This window comes from Eleutherodactylus coqui, chromosome 6 (genome assembly GCF_035609145.1).
Source record: "Eleutherodactylus coqui strain aEleCoq1 chromosome 6, aEleCoq1.hap1, whole genome shotgun sequence".
Lineage (NCBI taxonomy): Eukaryota > Metazoa > Chordata > Amphibia > Anura > Eleutherodactylidae > Eleutherodactylus > Eleutherodactylus coqui.
The window spans coordinates 40,024,917-40,047,798 of NC_089842.1; the positions used below are offsets into that span (position 1 = coordinate 40,024,917).

The 22,882-nt window shown below is 43.7% G+C and overlaps 2 protein-coding genes across 9 annotated transcripts in view; one reads left to right on the forward strand and one right to left on the reverse strand.

The window, feature by feature from the left end:
- The window catches only part of LOC136632055 (pyruvate carboxylase, mitochondrial-like), a 217,674-nt gene that overhangs the window by 173,160 nt on the left and 21,632 nt on the right, over positions 1-22,882 (forward strand). The gene's annotated exons all lie outside the window — the stretch shown is intronic.
- PKNOX2 (PBX/knotted 1 homeobox 2) overlaps positions 1-22,882 on the reverse strand; it is a 395,914-nt gene that overhangs the window by 58,940 nt on the left and 314,092 nt on the right. For all 8 annotated transcript variants that reach the window (XM_066606646.1, XM_066606640.1, XM_066606642.1 and 5 more), the window contains one exon: positions 15,310-15,481. In XM_066606646.1, the coding sequence (XP_066462743.1) occupies positions 15,310-15,481 (172 nt within the window). The remainder of the gene's footprint in view (positions 1-15,309; positions 15,482-22,882) is intronic.

Consider the following 22,882-nt stretch of genomic DNA (forward strand, 5'->3'; position numbering starts at 1 on the left):
CAGCATTAGTTTGTGACAAACAAGTCATACCAGACAAATCTAATTTCCTTCTATGACAGAATTGCCGACTGCGTTGATCAGGGAAAATCAGTAGATATAGTGTATCTTGACCTTTAGTAAAGCATTTGACAAAGTATCTGATACCATCCTTTTTGAAAAAATGATAAAATACGGGATCGACAAGACAACTGTTAGGTGGATTCACAACTGGCTGAGTGATCGTACTCAAAGAGTGGTCATAAATGGCTGCACATACAAAAATGGAAGAACGTCTCAAGTGGTGCACCACAAGGCTTTGTCCTAGGCTGAGTGTTGTTCAACAGTTTTATAAATGATCTGGATGAGGGAATTCTCATCAAAATTTGCCAACGACACAAAGCTAGGAAGGATAGCTAACACTAGAGAAGAGAGGATGGAAAAAAGATCTAGACAAGCTTGAACAGTGGGCAGCAACTAACAGAATGGAAATGCAGAGTCCTACATCTGGGCAAGAAAAATGAAAAAAAGCACATACATAGTGGAAGGAACTGAGCTAAGCCGCAGCGCATGTGAAAACTTGGTTATAGTAATAGATCCAAGATTGAACATGAGTCAACAGTGTGGTGCAGCAGCAAAAAAAAACTAACACAATTCTGGGATGTATTTAGAGAAGCATAGAGTCTAGATCACGTGAGGTCATTATCCCTCTCTACTCTTCCTTAGTCAGACCTCATCTGGAATACTGTGTCCAGTTCTGGGCACCCCACTTTAAAAATACATCGACAAACTGGAGCAAGTTCAGAGAAGAGTTACAAAGATGGTGAGTGGTCTGCAAATCATGTCCTATGAGGAATAGTTAAAGGATCTGGGAATGTTTAGCTTGCAAAAAAGAAGGCTGAGAGGAGACTTAATAGCGGTCTACAAATATCTGAAGGGCTGTCACAGTGCAGAGGGATCAGCCCTATTCTCATTTGCACAAGGAAAGACTAGAAGCAATGGGAAGAAACTGAAAGGGAGGAGACACAAATTAGATATTAGAAAAACTTTCTGACAGTGAGGGTGATCAATGAGTGGAACAGGTTGCCATGGGAGGTGGTGAATTCTCCTTTAATGGAAGTCTTCAAATAGAGACTGGACAGACATCTGACTGGGATGACTTAGTGAATTCTGCACTGAGCAGGGGGTTGGGCCCGATGACCTTGTAGGTCCCTTCTAACTCTACCATTCTATAATTCAATGAAGACTGATTTGTGGCTATTTCTGCCACAGTTTTTGCTGTGGATCTCCATACAGATTTAGTGCTGTCAATGGGTAAAATGTTCATTCACAATTCTGACATTTTTTGACTTGTCACTTTTTGATGGCAATCTGCGCGGAACTGCTTCGGATTTTCTGCTCACAGATTTTGCTTGTTGGTAGAGCTAATATCATGTGCAGATCTGCGGGAACATCACAGCAGAGATTCGCAAATTTTTGCCTTGGTTGCAGAGGCAGAAAATTCTGTCATGTGAACATACCCTTAGGGCTACCACAAACTAGCGTTTTTTAATATTGCTGTGTTTTTTTAACGCGATTGTCAATGGGACTTTCTAATGTTAAAAACGTATTGCAAGTTTGTGCTTTGCGATTTTTGTGCGATGCGTTATTAACATTAGAAAGTCCAATTGACAATCACATTAAAAAACACAAGTGGGTGATGGTCCTTCGTGTGAGCTGTTTGGGTAACTAACAGTAGGAAATTGCATAAACGTTCATACACTCATCCATTTACAGGCTCATATAATCCTGTGCTACTCAGAGATCTTTGTTTGCAGCATCCATACGCCCATTCTCTTTAGGGCACTTTCACACGGGATGGAAAATTCCACCGGGCAGGAAAATCTGCACCAAAATCTTCATGTCTACTATGCATATTTTGATCTACAAAAGAAAAAGGGCCTGAAATTACACATCAAATCTACATTTTTAGATCTGCAGATTTTGACAGCAGAATATTTATCTTGCAGAACATTCCATCCAATGTCATAGCACCCTTTCCTATGACAAAGCACCCTTTCCTATGACACAGCACCCTTTCCTATGACACAGCACCCTTTCCTATGACAAAGCACCCTTTCCCATGACAGAGCGCCCTTTCCTATGACAGAGCACCCCTTTCTATGACAGAGCACCCTTTCCTATGACAAAGCCCCCTTTCCTATGACAGACCACCCTTTCCTATGACAGAGCACCCTTTCCTATGACAAAGCACCCTTTCCTATGACAGAGCACCCTTTCCTATGACAAAGCACCCTTTCCTATGACAGAGCACCCTTTCCTATGACAGAGCACCCTTTCCTATGACAGAGCACCCTTTCCTATGACAAAGCACCCTTTCCTATGACAGAGCACCCTTTCCTATGACAAAGCACCCTTTCCTATGACAGAGCACCCTTTCCTATGACAGAGCACCCTTTCCTATGACAGAGCACCCTTTCCTATGACATAGCACTCTTTCCTATGACAAAGCACTCTTTCCTATGACATAACACTCTTTCCTTTGTCAAAGCACCCTTTCCTATGACAAAGCACCCTTTCCTATGACAGAGAACCCTTTCCTATGACAAATCACCCTTTCCTATGACAAAGCACCCTTTCCTATGACAAAGCACCCTTTCCTATGACAAAGCCCCCTTTCCTATGTCAAAGCCCCTTTCCTATGACAAAGCCCCCTTTCCTAAGACAGGGTAAACGATCTCCAACCTGTGGCCGTAAATACAGAACTACAACTCCAATCATGTGCTAACAGCAGTAGGCAGCAATAGCCGGAGGGCGAAAGATTGGAGACCACCGCACAATTACAGTATATTAAAGGACTTCCCAGCTCCTGTATTATTAATGTCCCTTTGACCCCCAAAGAAAAGCTTTAAATAACCCTGTGAAAGGCAGACAGCGAGGTCACTTGTCTTTGTCCGGAGATTAATGAGCGATATACGTTGGTGAATTTGTTTAGTGCTGCGGATTGAAAGATCTTTAATGACTTATAAAAAGACGATAAAAATGATTACTATGTGGAGGAACGGACAGGAGTCGATAATTTATGTGTCTCTTGCAATAAATATTGCAAATGAAAAAACAGCTTGTAAGATAATTTCGGCGAGATGAATGTTAACCTGAGGCGGAAAATGACTAAGGGTGCATTAACACAGTGCGGTCATATTGTTGTTTCTGCAATGGATAGCGCGGCTATCACGGTCAGACTCACAGGGAACTTTTTTGCCGCATTTTTATTTTAGCTACTATTTTTGTCAATACAGCAAAACCATGTTATTTACCGCAGCGGATTTGCCGTAACCCCCCTCAAAAAACTCATGCATATCCTCCCTCATTACTATAACTAAGTTTGTTATATAATGAGACCCTCATGCATTCACAAAAACCTCTAGATTTTTTTGGGGTGGGGGATGGGGTGACATATTCGTTTTTCCTTTCCGCGGATATGTTGCGGCTCCATTTTTTATAAACCACATATTCTAATTGTATGATGGAGGCGCACAATAATAGCCCGATAATCCCGATGACAGGGAAGCATATTTCTATGTACGATGTAAAACAACGGCGACGGAGAGATCTATCTGCACGGTACAGACACACGGAATGACATAAATCTCTCAATTAGCTCAGATCATTTGTTCAGCTCTCATTTATGTCACTGCCTGGCCAAGCAGTATATCTGTCCCCCTGAAGAGTTACAGGCCACCGAAAGACGTGCACAGGATTGTAAAAAACACAGATGCTGAATTAATTGACTGCGTGGCACTCTGCGGCTGATTGAGTTGATAATGGCAAGATCTGACCTTTTTCTATTTTCTAATTATGTGCATCTCGGCTGTGAGGAATACATGATTTCGCTTCTAATGATGGCTAATGTCGCTGGCCTTTTCATCATCTCTACGCCAGAACAATTTCTCGGGATTTACATTGCAGGAGAAGAGCTAGAACATAAGGTGGCAATATGAATTCAACATACTGGGGGGCGAGAGTCGTTTCTGGTCAGTTAAAAACCAAGCCGTAATACCGGGCATAAATGGTCAGAGGAAGGAAAGGTCAATATGTGAGCTGCATAAAGGCCTGAGCTGGCATCTAAAGTTTAGAGCCCTAGCAAACTACTACAAACTTTGAAAACTTTGCTGAGGCGCTAGGTGGAACAGGCAGACACCGCACCAAATTCACCGCACTGGTGCAAAAAGTACGATAAATTTGGTGCATCTGGATAAACACATTAGACACTTCCTTTTGCTACCTAGTTTACAATTCTATTGTGCCTTGCCCTCTTTTTCTAGATACTTTTCGAAATGGTCTAGGAAGCCATAAAACGTGTCTAAAACACGATAAAATTAGTGCATGGCATGTACAGTACACCAATGCTTAGTGCAATATAAGGGCCCAAGCCCACAAGATACGCCCGCGGATTTACGCTGCAGGAGTACCTTGATTTAAACAAAGAAGTGTCTGCGAGTAATTGGGGAATTCCGCGCTCTCCATTAATGTTACATTAATGGAGACCTTCGGCGGCGTAAATCCGCGGCAAATAGAACATGCCGCGATTTATTTCCCGCGCGGAAATCCGCATGTGAGCATTGGCGGGCAGAAAAGCTATTAGGTTCAATAGAACCTAATAGCTGCGGATTTCCGCCGCGGGAAATGTGGTAGAAATCCGTCCGAGGGCATTCACCCTAAATTGCTAGATATCTGGTGCCTTTTGCTGTGTAATCTCCCCCGATCTGCCCTGTGCACTGCATACTGCATGTTGCTAATAACACATTGTATTTATCATCTGGCCCACTAGTAGTGGCACTTTTGTAACTTTTATGGGAGAGATTACTAACAAATGTATGCAAATTGTAACAGTATACTTGTATAACATTTCCTCTTGTGATTTTGGCTTTTTCCGGGTGGTGTCTGGAGTTCTGCTTTCTTGCTCCATTCAGGGAGTAGGAAAGAGAAATTCCAATGGCTGAATGGCTCTGTGTTAGGCCGCCTGCAGACGGGCTGGTCGGATCCGGCGGCGAGGATTCTCGCCGCAGGACCTGACCCGAGCGCCTACAGGGACCAGTGCGTAGTCACCCGCGCCCCGCAACTCCGTCCGTCTGCATAGGATTGCATTTGTTAACGCAATCCTATGCAGGCTTTGAGCGGCGGAAGTCCCGCGGGAAATCCCGCCGCGGGATTTCCGCCTGTGGTCAGGTGCCCTTAGGATAGAAACGAACAGCGCCAAACGGACCCCATTGACTACCCTGCTTTTAGCCGGAAGAAAAAGTGCTGCCGACTGAAGTCCCAACGCAGATGTGAAACCAGCCTTAAGTTGCCATTTTTGCGGTAGTGTTAACAAAAATGTCATTATTTTGCAACTATTACATATGCAGTGAGGCCGGTTTCACACAAGCGTATTGCCACGTCCTTAATACGGAAGGGTTACAGATAACGCTACAACCGCATGTCATCACTATTTCATCATTGCTGGATCTGTATTTGCAATTATTGGTTTTATGTTCTATTGGGTAATATGGATCCATATATCTCTTGTGGGTACACCATATTGACGCGGGTGCTGATATCGAGATGCAGGTTCAGGATACGATGCTGAAGGAGGAGTTACAGAAGATACTACATTCAAGAACAGAGTAATGCAAGTGAATCAAAATACTGAGTGATGTGTGACTGAGTGACTGTGTGAGTTAGGCCTCGGTCAGACGGCGTTTTTTCGCGCGACTTGCGCATGCGATCTGCGCATATATAGACCCAATGCTTCGCAATGGGATCGGTCACATGTCCGCTTTTTATGCGGATGTGCGATAAATTATAGGACATGACGAATCGCAGAACGCGCCTATCTGCGTTCTGCGATTCCTTGTGTTCTATATATGCGCTCAATGGGGCCGGCGGCAGCAGCGCTGACCCCATTGAGAACATATACTATAAAGATCATTCTCCTCTGCCACAGTTATAAGAGCTGTGGCAGAGAAGAATGATGTTTGCCCATTGAATTCAATGGAGCCGGCAATACAGCCGGCTCCATTGAAAGCAATGGGCTGCCAGCGAGCGCGGGATGAATTTTCGGGAAGGGCTTAAAAATATAAGCTCTTCCCCGAAAACCATCCGAAAATATGTAAAAGAAAAAAAAGTATACTCACCTTTTCCCTGCAGACGGAGTTCAGTCGCGGCCGGCCGGCAGTTCTCCTGAACTGCTCTGTGTAGTATTCAGCAGGCGCGGATTTAAAATCCCCACCTGCTGAATGGGCTGCCTCTGATTGGTCACAGCTCTCACCAATCAGAGGCAGCTCTCACTCACCCATTCATGAATTCATGAATGGGTGAGTGAGTGCTGCCTCTGATTGGCTGAGCGCAGGGACCAATCAGAGGCAGCTCTCAGCTGTCATTCAATGGTTTTTAGGGAAGGGTTTATATTTTTAAGCCCTTCCCAGAAAATTCATCCTGCGCTCGCCGGCAGCCCATTGCTTTCAATGGAGCCGGCTGTATTGCCGACTCCATTGAATTCAATGGACGAACATCGTTTTCCTCTGCCAGAGCTGTGGCAGAGGATAGCGGGCAGTGCTGGGAACGTTTCACCGAAAACGCTGCTAGTTGCAGGTTTTTCGGCGAATCATCAGCCCCGGTCACGCGATTTGCGGATGCGCATCCATCATGCGATCCGCAAATCGCGCGAAAAAACGCCCGTCTGACTGAGGCCTTACACATGATGATGTTACCATTATGTGGTCAGTCACCAGGGTTCTGAGCTCCGCCCCTGATCACATGATGGTTACGTCATCACAGGTCCTAAAACATGCAGAGCCTGACAGCAGCCAAGTGCTTACAGGACCTGTGATGTCACCATCATGTGATCAGGGGCAGAGCTCAGAGCCCCGGTGACTGATCACATGACTGTGACATCATCACAAGTCCTGTAAGCACATGTCTGCTGTCCGGCTCTGCTGGTTTAGGACCTGTGACCAACTCTAATCCCTTATATTATATTAGTAAGTGGCTTAGTAAATACTGGTACTACCCTGTTTCCCTGAAAATAAAACATACCCTGAAAATAATACATAGTTTGATTCTCCAGAATTTTTGAGGATGCAAAATGATTTTTCAGGCTTTTTGAGGATGCTTCAAATATAAGCCCTACTCCAAAATTAAGCCCTGCTAACAGTTAATTTAAAAAGTCAATTTAAATAGTGTCCAGGCAGCTATACATGTAAAAAAGTTAAACCTTTTTGAACAAAAATTAATATAAGACACTGTCTTATTTTCGGGGAAACGTGGTAGTATCAGTATAATAATGAATAAGCCATTGTACTTTACTGTAAACTTCCATAAGGCTAGCTACGGCTAACTAATTCCAAGTTTGTTAATACTGCAAATGTAATATGCAATTATATCAATGTTAGGAAAATAGTTTTGAAGATACTTTGTAGCGATCAGTTCCATTGCACTCAAAGCACAGACAAGTAATGTAACACAAAGTTCCTTCAAGGGTTAACGCTCTCATACAGCATACTACGGTATGTAATGTTCCTTTAATAAGTACAGTCCATAAACCGGGTTTGGGTACTAGAAGTTTGCACAAGACTCAATGGGGCTTATTTATCAGTAAAAGCATAATTTGTGCCGGTTGACAGGTGTAATCTGCGCCATATTTATGAAAGAGGTGAACGGCGCTTGTAAATGTGGTGAATATTTAGAAGCACCGGAAAAAACTAATAGATGCGCCAAAAAGTTTCTAAATGCACTACATTTTTACGACGTTTACGAAGGAGACACAGGCAGGCCAGTAAGCAGTCAAAAGAGGAGGCATAAGAAGCTGAGATGCGCCATAATTTATGATAGATGCGCCAAAATGGGGAATTGGTTTGACTTCGCTCAACATTTACCTCCAAGTGCGTGCTGAGGCGATTTTTACAGCGAGTGGCTTGAGCGTCTGGATTCCCAGCCATATAAAGGAGGTTATCCCACTAAAATAATAAAAATTGTTTGAAAAGTTTATGAAAACAAAAGCAATGCGATCGCCAAAATGACGAAATGATGTTCCAAAAAAAAATATGCTTAATTGCGCCAAAAACCACACAGATGCGCCAAAATGAAATAGCCTTTCTGTCTGCGCTTCAAATTTGTCTCAGAGGCTGAAAGACTGTGCAATAAAATTGCACAAAATTTGGCAAAAAAAAGTAAGTGCCATAAAATGCGCTAACTAGTTAAGTATGCTATATAGACCGAATTTTACTTGGTCTAATCTGCACTTACTTTTTCTACCGGTTTTCTGAAATTCAGCTTTATAAGTGAGTCAAAAACATCCACCACACAGAAGCCACTCCCATATTCAAAGAAAAAAAAAATTGGCAGGTCCTTTCATAATGTTTCACTCTTCTTGACGAAAATCAGTTGTAAATATGTCGTAAAAATACTATGCTGCTATTGTGGCGCAAATAATGCAATGTATCTAGCGGAAAAGGCTTAATAAATAAACCCCAATATCTGCAATGTTAATTCTAACTCTTATAACTAGACTGCTAGTAAAGAAACGGTTTTCCTTTTCCAGTGTGCACACCTAGTGTCTATGTTGAGGCTGTCCTCACTTACGGATCTGTTGCATAGGAGTCAACAATACTATTGACCCAGGTTTGTTTTGGTTTGGGAGAATGACTACACCACTGTTTCCTTTGAGCTGTATATTTCAGCCTTCCTTGATCAGGTAGTATTTGGTTCCTTAACACAGCGTCACCAGATTTTCTCTTGATGGCTCCTCTATCCACTATCCTAAGCTGGCAACTTTCACAGACTGCACAGTCTATCTTCTTTACGAATCTGGCCAGCAGTCCACTAAGTCCTCCTGTGCAACACATACTGCAGGCTATCATAGCTTCCTCACACCAGGATCCAGCAGCAACAACCCTCCTCATTCACCCTAAAGGTTCTTTTACATAGGGTGAAAATCTCATGATTCCCATTTCCCTGGCGGAAAAGCTGGTGAAGTCATTACCAGTTCATCCGTGCTCGTACAGCCTGTTTAACTAGATGATTCTCATGCACTACCCGAAAATAAGGCACCCCCTGAAAATAAGACACCCCCTGAAATTTGCAGAAGTCCCAAATATAAGGCACCTCCCGATAGTAAGGCATAGTAAAGTGTGCAGACAAGTCAAGAGGCCTGTCCCCTGCTGCCATCCCCGTTGTCTCCTACCTCCAGATGTATAGGTAGATCTGCAGACAGTCTGCTGTTATCCTGTCCCTGCTGTGCTGTACGAGTGTGCTGTTGTGAGCTCCCCTTGCTGGCTGGAAAAGTCCATACTGTACGTTCTGTTCCTGCTGTACATGTCTGCTGTGATGAGCTCCCCCTGGTGGCCGGAAGCTGCAATACCATCCCTGCTTACAAGTGGTACAGGAACTTCTGTCTGCAGACAGGTACGTTACTTTACAGCTTTTATTTTTTTATGGCTCTGTGTGTGAGTCAGGCAACCTGTGTGTGATTCTTAAGGCTGGGTTCTCACAGAGCGTATTTCCAGCGGAAATCTCGCAGTTTGGCCACAGCGATAAACAGCGAGTTTTCCGCCAGGAAAGCGCTGCTTCAAAACCCACGACACTCAGCCGCTTGTTTTGAAGCGACCTGGCTGCACGCTTTTCAGTTTCTGTGGCCGGTGAATCCGCACCACAACACCGGCTTCTCCCAGCTTTGCCGTGACAGATTTGCTGTCCCATGTGGACGAGATTTCTGAGAAATTTCGTCCACAAAGCTGACCAATTGAGTGATTAGCGGCCACAGACGGATTTGCGGCGGCGAAATAAGACACCCCCTGAAAATAAGACATAGCGCATATTTGGGAGCAAAAATTAATATAAGACGCGTCTTATTTTCGGGGAAACAGGGTAGTTGTTCAGTGTTTCACATTCCTATGTCAGTGTTTAAACTGCACAATAAGTGCACAACCCCGTGCTGGTTTTTATGCCAGCTGAAACTGGACGACGAGCGACAACCTCACAGTTCTTGCTCGCGGTTCAATTGTTTGCCTGCGTTCAAACTGAACGATTCAGTTTCATTCGTTAGAACAATTTTCTGAACCTTAATCATTCCACCTGAATGGGGCATTAGATTACTGTACTCTACTTGTGACTCATGCAACAATCTAGCACAACTTTTGGTGCCTTTGAACCTCAGAGTGGGATTCTTGCATCAGTGAAGAATATGAAATGTCTTAAAGAGGTCAAGAGGGATGTCCTCTTCCCAATCATTGTTTTTTAAAAACTTCATAAAAATTTATACATTGATTTAAAGGAATGCTTCCATACAATAGATGGCGCTGTAGAGGTATTGTTCCATACCCTTTATATGCTGGTCTAAAGGCGAGATAGCCCACATCATAAAACTGTCACATTGCTTAGCTCAGTGGACTGATTAAGTATTTATCTCTCTGCTCAGCTTGTCTAGTATTGTTTTAAGTGCAAATCAAATTTCTATGTGTGAACATTTGTATTTAGGTGAAGAGGGCTATCGTCTCTGTGCTTGTGTGTGTGTATGTATGTATATGTGTGTGTATATATATATATATATATATATATATATATATTCCATCCAAATCAGTTTCATTAAGCCTGAGGAAGAGTCCATAGAAGATCCGAAAACTTGCTATAACATAATGTATTTTTGTTAGCCATTAAAAGGTTTCATATCTACAAGATTACTTGGTTTCTCTTACTGAGAACAATCACACTTTGCTCAGTCCGGTGCCAAACCCTTTTTTCGTTTTGACTGCAGTCATAGCAAACTTGTTTTCCCTCTAGGGAAGCCCCTTATAGCACGCCACAAAGAGAAACCTTCTAAGGCTGGGTTCACACAGGGCGGATTTGCCGCAGAATTTCGCTGTGGAATTTCGTTAAGGCAAATCTGCCTGCTGTTGCTCATCCCAGGTTTTGCCAGCCACGTGGACGAGATTTGTCAAAAATCTCATCCACACGGGGCGGACAATCTGTCGCGGCAAAGCCGGCATTAGCTGATGCTGCAGCGCGGATTTCCGGGACGCAGCATGTCAATTCTTTTTTCTTTCCGTTGCGGCCTCGCTCCTCTCTATGGGAGAGGCGCTCACAATGGAAAATCATGCGGCGAAGCCACTCCAAAACCTGCGGCTAAGTGCTGCGGGCTTTGAAGCTGCACATGTCCTGCGGGAAATCTCGCGGTTTTTCGCTACAGCAAGATTTCTACGACAAATCCGCCCTGTGTGAACCCAGCCTAAAACTGAACAATTTAATGCAAAATACGCCCTGCATTTCTCAGAGCAAATTTGGCAGATCGCCTTTCGATTGATAACCCGAGCCATCTACGAGGCGATGTTACACGTTTTCACAAACATCACAAAGTATCACAAAACAAAGCGAACACTGGCGTTCTGTCACTGTGGACCAGATGCGTATTTTTCATCGCCGTTTTCAGTGCAGATTTACCCACATTGTCTGATCCACCCTGAATGACATGTAGATCTGATGCAAATGTTGCATTAGGGCCCAGCAGCCACACGCTAGGCTTCTATATTGCTCTGGTGGATGCCTCCTCGCTAGTAAGATACACGGTCTGGATCTCAAGCACAAATTACTGCTGCTCCTTATCAAAGGAGACGTCTTGGAAACAGAAGTTTCATCATCGTTCCTCAGACATTTGCAGGATCAGTGATTAAGGGAGCATGGCAGGTACTAAAACATAGTTGCCAGAGCGTGTACACGGGCTCATTGAGATTTGTTATGTGGCCTGCCTTCTAAACCGGGAATAAATGTATGGTTTGCTAAAAGCTAGCAGTAAACATTTATGTAATAAATCACCAGCAGGCGGCCGACTGTAATGTGCGCTCCATCCAAACCATGTGCAAACAGAACAAGCGGATCAGCCTCCGAGTGGAAGTGGTTTTGCATGGACAAGAGGGGTCAAAGTTTAACTCCAATTCTAATTACGTTACTTTGTGCCGTCTCCATCCATTTGTTGCAGACATATTACGATCAAGTATATTAAATATTCTGTGGTAATGTGCAAGTATTACAGTTCACCTAACCACTATCTCAAGATATTTGGTAAGACGTCCCAACGATTGACTGTCCGCCCACAGAAAATGGTCAAACAGGTGGGGTTTAACCAGTCAAGATCTGTTGTTTCTCTATGAATATACAGTTAGCAGCACCAGAGGTGTCTAGCAGCTGCTTATCCTCATTCTCTATTGATATGACATTGAACAGAGGGGTTTGGAAACATATCCATTCAGTTGATAGCTGTCCCATGTGTAAGATCATAGTAACATAGTATGTTAGGCTGAATGAAGACAATGTCCATCTAGTTCAGCCTATTTCAACCTCCTAGTTGATCCAGAGGAAGGCAAAAACCCCAAGAGGCAGAAGCCAATCAGCCCATTTGGGGGAAAATTCCTTCCCGACTCCATCAGCTCTATAGTCCTGTAAAGCTTTCCCCGGACTAATCTACCTTCCATAGTAGGCTTGTTGGAAAGGGACAGCAAACAAGTGTAGGCTCTATGATCCTAGGATGGAGTGGTGGTATGAAACCAGTATCAAAAAAAGAAGGAAATTTCACTTCTATGTGGCCCCTCTCTACTTTGAGTATAGCAATATTTAAAGGGAATGACCAGTTGCAAACTATTGATTGCCTATTTGCAGGACAGGCCACCAACAGTAGATTAACGGCGGATGGCCCGTCGCCTGGGACCCTCACTGCTCAGATTATCGGCAGGCCAGTGTGTTTGCAGAAAACAGACAGCTCTTTTTCCATTGTATTGGTCATGCTTGGTATTACAGGCTAAATTCCCATTGAAGTGAATAGGATCTTTGTCTGTAATACCTAGCCTGGCCACTGCAGATAGAATGGAGCTGTCTGCTTTTTGCATAAGTTCATGGTATGAGTGCACTGGTTGAAGAACAGGTGATTGGTGGGGATTCCAGGTAATGGACTCTCTCCAATCTACTACTGTTGGCCTATCTTGCACATAAGCTATCAATAATTTGCAACTGGACAACCCCTTTGAACAAAGAAATAGAGATTTTGCAGTGTAAAAGTAGTTGTGGCCACTCCATATCAGTGAAATACCCCCACTGTGTATACAGGGAGGCAGAATTGTCATTTACAGATGTGCCGTATGGATCTGATGGGGGTATAGTCATATATATATATATGGAAAGCTTGCATGAAGTGCTATGTGTATTTATAGAGAATGCTTCATGTAACGCTATCAGAGTGGTCTGGGGTCTGACATCTGGTCTGCACAGATTTCTTCCTTCCTGTCTGCAAACAAACTTTCTTCCTGACGAAGATTTCATCCCCATTCTCATTATTATCATCCCTCTGACAATAAATAGATTCCATGCCCTTTAAAAATCCAATCCTCCTTAAAATGAACACAGCGAGGCTTATGAAAGGGAAGTCAGGACCATTAACATTTAGCCAAACAACAAATAAAAACTAGTGACCGCAGAATAGCTGTGACTTTTAAAGACAAAGCGCCCAGTTAAGACATATTCAGATGGAATGATTTCCGTTTATTAATAATGTGGTGTGAAAAGTCCGCAGCGGCATCAATGGGGGAATCAATGTAATTAGATAAAAGATCAACTTGCTCCGTCATCCTCTTATGTACCGGGGACAAATTAAAAGTATCCTGAACACCGAAGTCATACACTACTATTTTATCTAATGGGGAAATAATCTTTTGGTTACAGTTTTTTGGCTGTTGGCCAAGAACTTATATAAATCTATAAATCTTTAATACTCAAAACACGACACCCCAGTCCTCCATTACAGGGGTGCGTAATGTTATCCTATAACTGACTGGCTACATTTATACCCCACTAGCGTGATAGCGTCCATCACTCGAGATCTCCCAACAGAAGAAATTGCTGCCTTCACCTAAAAACCTAATGCAGGCCTACATTGTATGTATGCCAATAGTCAAGTTTGTAACCATGCATTGTCTTCACAGTGAGGTCAACAGCTGGTAGTAGGCACTGTTGGCATCCAACAGCCAACTGCTGGCACTGTGACCCGTTTTACCCAACAGGAAGCTCCCAGCACTAGGCCTTGACATCACCGAATAGTCACTGCACCCATGATGTAGGGCCGGTTTCATATCTGCATTAGGACCTCCGGCACAGATCTGGCTCAAAATACCGGAAGAAAAAGTGCTACATGCAGCACCTTTTCTTACGTCCAGAAGACAAGCGGACTCCATTATAGTCAATGGGGTCTGTTTGGTACTGTTCGGTTCCATCCAGAGACGGAGCCGTTCGGATGTGGGGATTCCCCGTTCCTGCTCCCCAATGGAGCAGGAAAGCGTAACTGTGATGCAGGTGTGAAACCACCCTAATAGGACTTACTATATTTAACGTAAAATAAATATTGCAAAACTTAAAGGGTTGTCCGACCACTTAATATTTTATTTTTAAATACTCAGAATGCTTTAAAATACTAAAAGATGTAATGCTCGCCTTACTGATCCCCCACCACTTCCGTTCTTTTGCTTCATAGGGTCCCCCACTGGTTTCCGTGCTTCCTGATATGTTGACACAGACATGTGACTAATTGTAGCCAGAACCTGGCATGCACATGTGACAGCTGCAGCCAATCAGCATCTGCAGCAGGTCATTGCTATGGTCAGCAATTGTTTGTAGTCACATGTCTGTGCCAACAGAAACCAGGAAGTGAAGAGACCAATGGAGGACCTGGGAAGCGTCAAATCAGGAGCTGGGGGGGATTGCTAAAACGGGTATTGCTTTTTTTATTACTCTAAAGGGGTTATGCCAAGTTATCCCCTATCCACAAGATAGGGGATAACTTTATGATCGGTGGGGTCCAACCACTGGGTCCTCCACTGATCCTGAGAACAAGGGTCTGGCATGTCCCGAAGTGAATGGAGTGGAGGTTGTACAGGCATGTCGCTGCTCCGTTCAATTCAATGACAGCACTGGAGATTACTGAATTCAAGCGCCTCTGCAATTTTTAGCGCTGTCATTGAAGTGAATGGAGTACTGCCGCACCTGCGCGACCTCCACTCCATTCAGTTGGGCACCGACTGGACCCCGATTCTTGGGATCACTGTGGGGTTCCACTGGTCAGACACTCACCCCTTTAAAGCATTCGAAGCACTGTAAAAAAATGTATGTCACCGGACACTCCCTTTAAGAATAAGATGCCGTATTATGAAGTTGATTTTTTCCTAGAAGCATTGTATCCAAGGAAGAATACAATGCTTCTAGCTTTGGCCGCCGTAGTTTCCGTAACACTTTAGCTGAAGTGGTTAAAATGATCTTTACCAGGTTGTCCAGCTCAGGATCTTCACTGAAAAATGGCTTATGTTCTTGTTCTTGCTGGTGGACAAAATTCTCAATATCCACATCAAAGCTGGCGGATGTGATGCACTCGGAGCCCTGTGTGGCCTGCTCACACTTCTCAAACAGCAGCGTCAACAGCGGGAACAGCGGATGTCTGCAAGGGAACCACAAATACCACATTAGTAGTGACAAGTGAAGAAGAAAGTGGAAGAAAACGAATATAGTTGTAAGCAGTTTACCGCAATGGGGCTTATTTATGACAGATTTGTGGCATAATTTGCGCCAGAATAACGGCGTACGATTTCTACGACATATTTACAACTGATTTGTGCCAAAAAGAATGAAAAAACATTATTGGCTCTTTCAGCTTCTGAGAAAAATTTTGCGCGCAGTCAGAAAAGCTATTTGGTTTTGGCGCATCTGCGTGGTTTATGGCCACCTAAGCATGCTTTTAGCGCATATCTTGTCATTTTGGAGCTCGCATTGCTCTTGTTTTCATAGACTCCTTAAACAAATATTTTATCATTTATAATTTGGCGGGATAACGTCCTTTATATGCCTGAAATTCCAGATGCTTAAGCGTACGTTGTGGCGCAGCTCAGTTTCTTATGCCTCCTCCATTGACTGTTTCCTGAGCTACGTGCGTCTCTTTCGTAAAGCATCTAAATTTGTCACATTTCGAAAATTTTTGGCCCATCTACTAGTTTTTCTGGTGCTTCTAAATATTCCCCACATTTACAAGCGCTGTGCACCTCTTTTATAAATATGGCATAGAGTACAACTGATGGGAACTAGTAAAACATTGGCGCAATTTATTGATAAATTAGCTCCAATGGGGCTTATTTACTATTTAAAATACAGCAGTTTTCTGGCGCAAATTACACTAGAAAATGGTCTTACAAGCTTTGCACCACATCTGCTGCGTGTTTTGAGACACTTTCGAACAGTTTTACCATCCTGACCCCAAAAGGGGCGTGGCTTAAATTGCACCAAAAAACGCTTAGCGCAATTTTTGGGATAAACGAAGCCAGCTATTAGATGGTATAATCTTAGGGGGAGATTTACTACACCCAGCATTTCCAGCATCGGGCTTAGTATGATTTTCCCTGGCACACAGCGCATTTTAAGACTGTCTAACTTTTAGATAATATTAGTAAATAAGCCCTATTATCCAAGTGCCGAGCTGTAGGGAAGCTGTTAATAATCCCACAGCTAGCAGTATATCATTAACACTGCATACATTAGCAAGTAACCCAATATTTATTAAAGGGAAGCCAGCAGTCCTGCATATAAAACCCAGTATAATTCTTCACTTGAACCCTCCTGCGCCTTTAAGTCCTAAATCATAAAAGTAGAGAACACGTGCCTCCTGCAGCGCCCATCTGAGCCCCGATATTGTCAGGCGGCATTTGTAATGTAATATATGTATACAACAAAATGCAGCGTTTATGTCCTTAATTGTGTTCAGCGAGCACAAAGTATCGGCACTTAGTTTCCTAAAAGTCTGCAGATTCACGTATTACCAGCGCAGAATCTGGAAACATGACATATTTGGTCGGCTTTCACCTAAGGAAATGTCAAGATGGATTCTGAAGACCAATTCTCCCATATTACTCCTGAAAGGAGTTCCGATAGTTTGCAAAGACGTTCATGTAGCCTCCGAAGCGGCAGACCCTCTTTGCACTATAATCTGCCAGATGCAGGGGAGTAGCGGATTACGCTATCAATCTGCAGATTTTACACACTGGACTGGACTCTTTTAAATGTCAGCCTTGCAAGTGATACAAAATAACACAACGACTATAATGTTTATACTGATAGGACGGGGGATCTGCTAGTTAATACATTCATTCCAGCAAAACCTGAGCTTTACTTAAATTTGGGAAAGAATCTAAACATTGTAGGTGGGTTTAGTTTTGCTGGACGCACAGAAGTAGTTCACAACTGAAGTGACTGAAGTACATCAAACTGCAAACTGTTCCCTATGCTGGAGCGTTTCAAGTGTGCAAACCCAAAAATCAAGTGTCCAATTCCTCACCTACAAATTAGACCTCCCATTCTTCGGACTGGTTTAACCCTTTGCAATCCAATTTCGGATTCAGGGTTTCCTAAAGGGCTTTCTCTTTTTGCCATTTTACAATGGCGCCATCTACTGGCTAGAGCCAGTACTGCGGTATGTGTCATGCTGGAGATGCCCCCGACAACAGAGCGGCCAGTAATATACAGTAAGAATACCCTGCCGGACGTCTTCCGACATCGGAGCTGTATAGCCTTCAATCAGAATGTCTTTAGACGTCAGACAGTGGATTGGAAAGGGTTAAAGACACATTGTTGCCTTCTGATGTATCATCCAGTGCATTCAATAAACAGGTCCAGTATCCACTCACAGGAGTCACACAGACCTAAGTCTGTGCAGAGTAGGAGATATGTAATGGGCTGGGCAAATAAGTAACTGCAAGAATAAAATGCTTCCTCTACCACTTATAATTGGGAAGCATTTGTCGGGCCCATTCCTATAAACGGCTCCCTTTGCTTTCTGTAGCAAATATATCTGCAGCACCAATATGTCTATTAGTACACCATATACACCTTGGACCCCCTATCAGTAGAATGGATCGTGTCCTATTTGCATGTCCCGTGTCCTAAACCATACTACGTAAGATGTAGACCCTTAGAGGTATCTCTGTTTGTGACGGGAACCACACGCTATTGGATATACAGGTTATGTCGCTGCACACAAGCCATCCCTCACAAAGCACAGGGAATTGGTCTGTCTACAGTGGTGCAAGGAGCGTTGTCATTGGACAGTCGGACAATGAAAGAACGTCCTATAGAGCGACAAATCACATTACCAAATCAGATGAATGTACCTGGGTGTGGAGAACGCCATTTGCTTGACCGTGTTCTGCCAGCAGTTAAGTATGGCGGAGGTTATGATCTGGGTTTTATGTGGCATGGTCTCGGTCCGTTGGTTGTAGTGGCAAAAACCATGAACACGGAGGTGTGCCTGACATCCTGGACAATAATCTGCTGCTGACAATGTGTTAATACTCTGGGAATGGTCGGCCATACTTCCAACAAGACAATGTGCCTTGTCCCAAATCCAACGCTGTTTTTCATTGGTTTGAGGATATGGATGTTCCACGATTGGACTGACTGCACAGAGTCCCGACCTGAACCTACTGAACATCTGTGGGACAAACTGGAATGTCTGGTCAGGAAATATGAACGACGTCCATCTTCCTTGAGAGATTTCACCAGACGTTTGCAGGATGAATAGAGGGAAAAAAACAACTGGTGTATTAGACGTCAGTAGAAAATACACTATGGAGAGTATCCGATGTCATCAGGGTCAAAAGAGCCCCACTAAGTGTTAACATATAGACATAAATACTACTTCTGATTCTTGCTCAGGGCTCTACTTTTGGTAGAATAAGTGTATTACAAGGAACACTTTCCTTTATCAAACTCTAACCAATTTCACAAATCTTGGCAGGAACAAAATATCCGTTCCATGGATAATGCAATACATCTTAAAATCCAGTAATGACCGACTGGTATATCCTCACCTACCACTGTCCCATCAGCTGAAAAAGCCAACAGATTCTCATCGCCTGTCACCAGTCAATTACAATAAAACAATGGTGGTTGGAATGTATAGTAATTAGAGATGAGCGAGTATACTCGCTAAGGCACATTACTCGAGCGAGTAGTGCCTTATCCTAGTATCTCCCCGCTCGTCTCTAAAGATTTGGGGGCCGGCGGGGAGCGGCGGGGGAGAGCGGGGAGGAACGGAGGGGAGATCTCTCTCTCCCTCTCCCCCCCCCTGTCACCCGCACCGGCCCCCGAATCTTTAGAGACGAGCGGGGAGATACTTGGCTAAGGCACTACTCGCTCGAGTAATGTGCCTTAGCGAGTGTACTCGCTCATCTCTAATAGTAATAGTCATTAGTATGATAGGGGCCCCAGCTTTCTCCTTTCTTGCACCAAAATTGTAGAAGCTGTGTGAAATACTTTGGAACCTGGCATAAAGCAGGCACTGAGTGACAATGAAAAGGTTAAGAAGTTTGCACGGTCTAATTTGCAGGCTCTAATGCTGCATCATATTATAGTGTAATCTGCACTGATCCCAGTTTAATGCAAGGCTCCAAGTCCTGAACAGAGAATATAAAGCACTGCCTTGCCTGCCGTAATTTAGCCAACCCTGCAGGGGCTTAGCCCAGGGATATGAAAGACAAATTCCAGACTGTGTTATGAATTATTGCGCCTTATGAACCTTCCAACTCTCAACAGATGCCTCCTGCCATTTAAACAGGCACTAGATCAATTAGAAATGAAAAGGCACAAATCGACCCAGTGCAAGGGCACTAAATTACCAGGAAGTAATAATCCGAGCAGCGGTGCCAGGTGGTGGGAGTTCAGCGGCGCGCCCCCAACCTCTGCACAAACTTCGGGAGAGAATTAAACTCCCAAACTGGACTGGGGAAAGGTGTAATCCTCTAACCTCGGCAAATTCTAGGCCAATTTTTAATAAATGGATGAAAAACGAAGCAGAGGTATAGTCATCCATATAGTAATAAAATAACACATGGTTAAGTGATACATGGACCACCGATCATGGTTTATTACACAGTGGATATAACCAACTGTTTGGGCAAGTAATACTTTCTGCAACATTGATATACCGTATAGCAGTAATATAATATGAGGAGCCGGCAAGCATGAATTCTTTGCTTACTGTAGGTTATGGTATAGGAGTAATGTAGGTCAGCTATTTCTATAGTCCGGATACATCTGAAGAAAGATGGGTTTATTCTCATCCTTAGGAATTTCGTAGCCTCCCTGGTTAATGTTAAAAACTAAATATAATACTTAGCTATACACAGAAGTGCATACAGAATATTTCGGGTGAGATGGAGGGCCATGAAGTTCCATTTGTAGTTTAGTGATTTGATTTTCAACTAGGAATACGGGGATACGTAAAAGGCAACAGCGCTGCAATGACCGCAATTCCTCAAGGGACGATCTTTTTACCGCACAAATTGTGATTCGCTGTAAGATTTCTACAGCATAAAGTACGTTTTTACCTTTTGTACAATTGTAATAGTAAATAAGTAAATCTGCCTTAAATGGCCATGTTCACAAGACTACAAAAAAGACCTATGTCCATCCAGTTCAGCCTATTACCCCCCCAATGTTGATCCAGATTAAGGCAAAAAATCCCATGAGATAGAAGCCAATTTTCCTAGGGGAAACATTCCTTCCCGACATGAATCATCACCACGTCCTCAGGCAGAGAGTTCCATAGTCTCACTGCTCTTACAGTTAAGAACCCCCTTGTATGTCGATGTAGAAACCTTCTTTCCTCTAGACGTAGAGGGCGCCCCCTTGTTATAGTCAGAGTCCTGGATATAAAGATATCTCTGTATTGTCCCCTGATATATGTATATATAGTTATTAGGTCGCCCCTCAGCTGTCTTTTTTCTAAACTAAATAACCCCAATTTTGATAACCTCTCTGGGTATTGTAGTCCGCCCATTCCATTTATTATTTTAATTGCCCTCTTTGTACCCACTCATGCTCTAATATGTCCTTCTTGAGTACCGCTGCCCAAAACTATCCACAATGTTCCATGTGTGGTCTGACCGGTGACTTGTAAAGAGGAAGAACAATGTTCTCATCATGTGCCCCTAGACCTCTTTTGATGCACCCCATGATTCTATTTGCCTTGGCAGCAGCTGCCTGACACTGGTTGCTCTAGCTAAGTTTACAGTTAATTAAAAACCCCAAGTCCTTTTCCATGTCAGTTTTGCCCAGTGGTTTCCCATTTAGTGTGTAATAGTGGCATGTGCAGAACCTTACATTTATTAGTGTTAAACCTCATTTGCTTAAGTCCCCAATTTATCGTGTTAATTTTTTGACATAGTTTTGTATCATTTGCAAATGTCGATATGTTACTGTACAATCCCTCCACGTCGTCAATTAATGTATTAAACACAATAGGGCCCAATACTGCCCCTGTGGTACCCCACTAGTAACGGTGACCTAATCAAAGTATCTACCACTAATAACCCCCCTCTGCTTTCTATGACTGACCAGTTTCTTACCCACTTAGGCCTTAGTCAGACGGGCGTTTTTTGCCGCGATTTGCGCATGCGTCCGGCGATTTTATAAAACCATTGCTTTGCAATGGTATCGGACACATGAGCGCTTTTTATGCGCTCGTCCGATAAATTACAGAACAGAAATCGCAGATCGCACCTATCTGCGATCTGCGATTCCTGTTCTCTTCTCTATATGCGCTCAATGGGGCCGGCGGCAGCAGCGCCGACCCCATTGAGAACATATAGAAGACAAATCCTTCTTCTCTGCCACAGCTGTAACAGCTGTGGCAGGGAAGAACGATGTTTGCCCATTGAATTCAATGGAGACGGCAATACAGCCGACTCCATTGAAAGCAATGGGCTGCCGGCGTGCGCGGGATGAATTGTCAGGAAGGGCTTAAATATATAAGCCCTTCCCTGCAATTCATCCAGAAATGTGTTAAAATAAAAAATATATATATACTCACCTGCTCCCGGCAGCCGGAGTTCCGCGTGGCCGGCCTGCAGTGGGTGTGAAGGGGGTGTGAGTCAGACCTGCCCCCGATTCCCTTTTTGACACCTTTTTGAACATTGGCACCGTATTTGCTATGCGCCAATCTAGTGGAACAGACCGCATCACTTAAATATAAGAAACAAGGTCTATCACATTACTTAATTCCCTTAGAACCCGGGGCTGTATGCCAGAGGGACCCCTCGATTGGTCTTTTTAAATCTTTTTAAGGTGTCATTTAATTTTCTGAATAAATACACTAATCAAAAACTATTTAACAGAACCGCTTTCTCCTCTACTCTTTTTTCCTCTTTACTTTTTAAAGCACCAACACTTTCTGTTGTAATCTTTTTACTATTTATATAGTTGAAGAACAGTTTAGAGTTTACTCTGTTTGGCAATGACTCTCCGTCTCCAACTTTGCTGCTTTTCTTTGCTTTTGACTTAATTTTATTCGTTAAAGCTTTTTAATGCTTCTTCAGTTTGGCAGTTTAAAGGCCCCTTTACACTGGATAAATGTCAGGCAAACGATGCCCGAAACACGTTCCTGTGTGTACTTGCTCCCGTACTCCTACACAGGAGCTAGTATCGCTGGCCCGCAGTGGGGTGGCTGGAGGAGATTTCACTCCTCGCTCTCCTCCGCCCCATTCCATTCACTTAACACAGCGGCCGTTCAGTACTGAACAGCTGTTGTTTACACTGAACGGTCATCGTTTAAGCTGCATAAAATCCTGATTGCTGATCCTACAGTGCAACTAGTAGCCGTTCAGTAACGGAAAGACCACTGTGTTAAGGGAATGGAGAGGGGCGGAGGAGAGTGAGGAGTGAAATCTCCTCCAGTTGTCCCGACCCCCTGCTGGCTGATCTGTGAGCGAGCCAGCGATACCCGCTTCTGTGCACGGGAGCGGGTACACACAGGGACGAGTGTTGGGCATCATTTGCCCGGCATTTGGCCCATGTA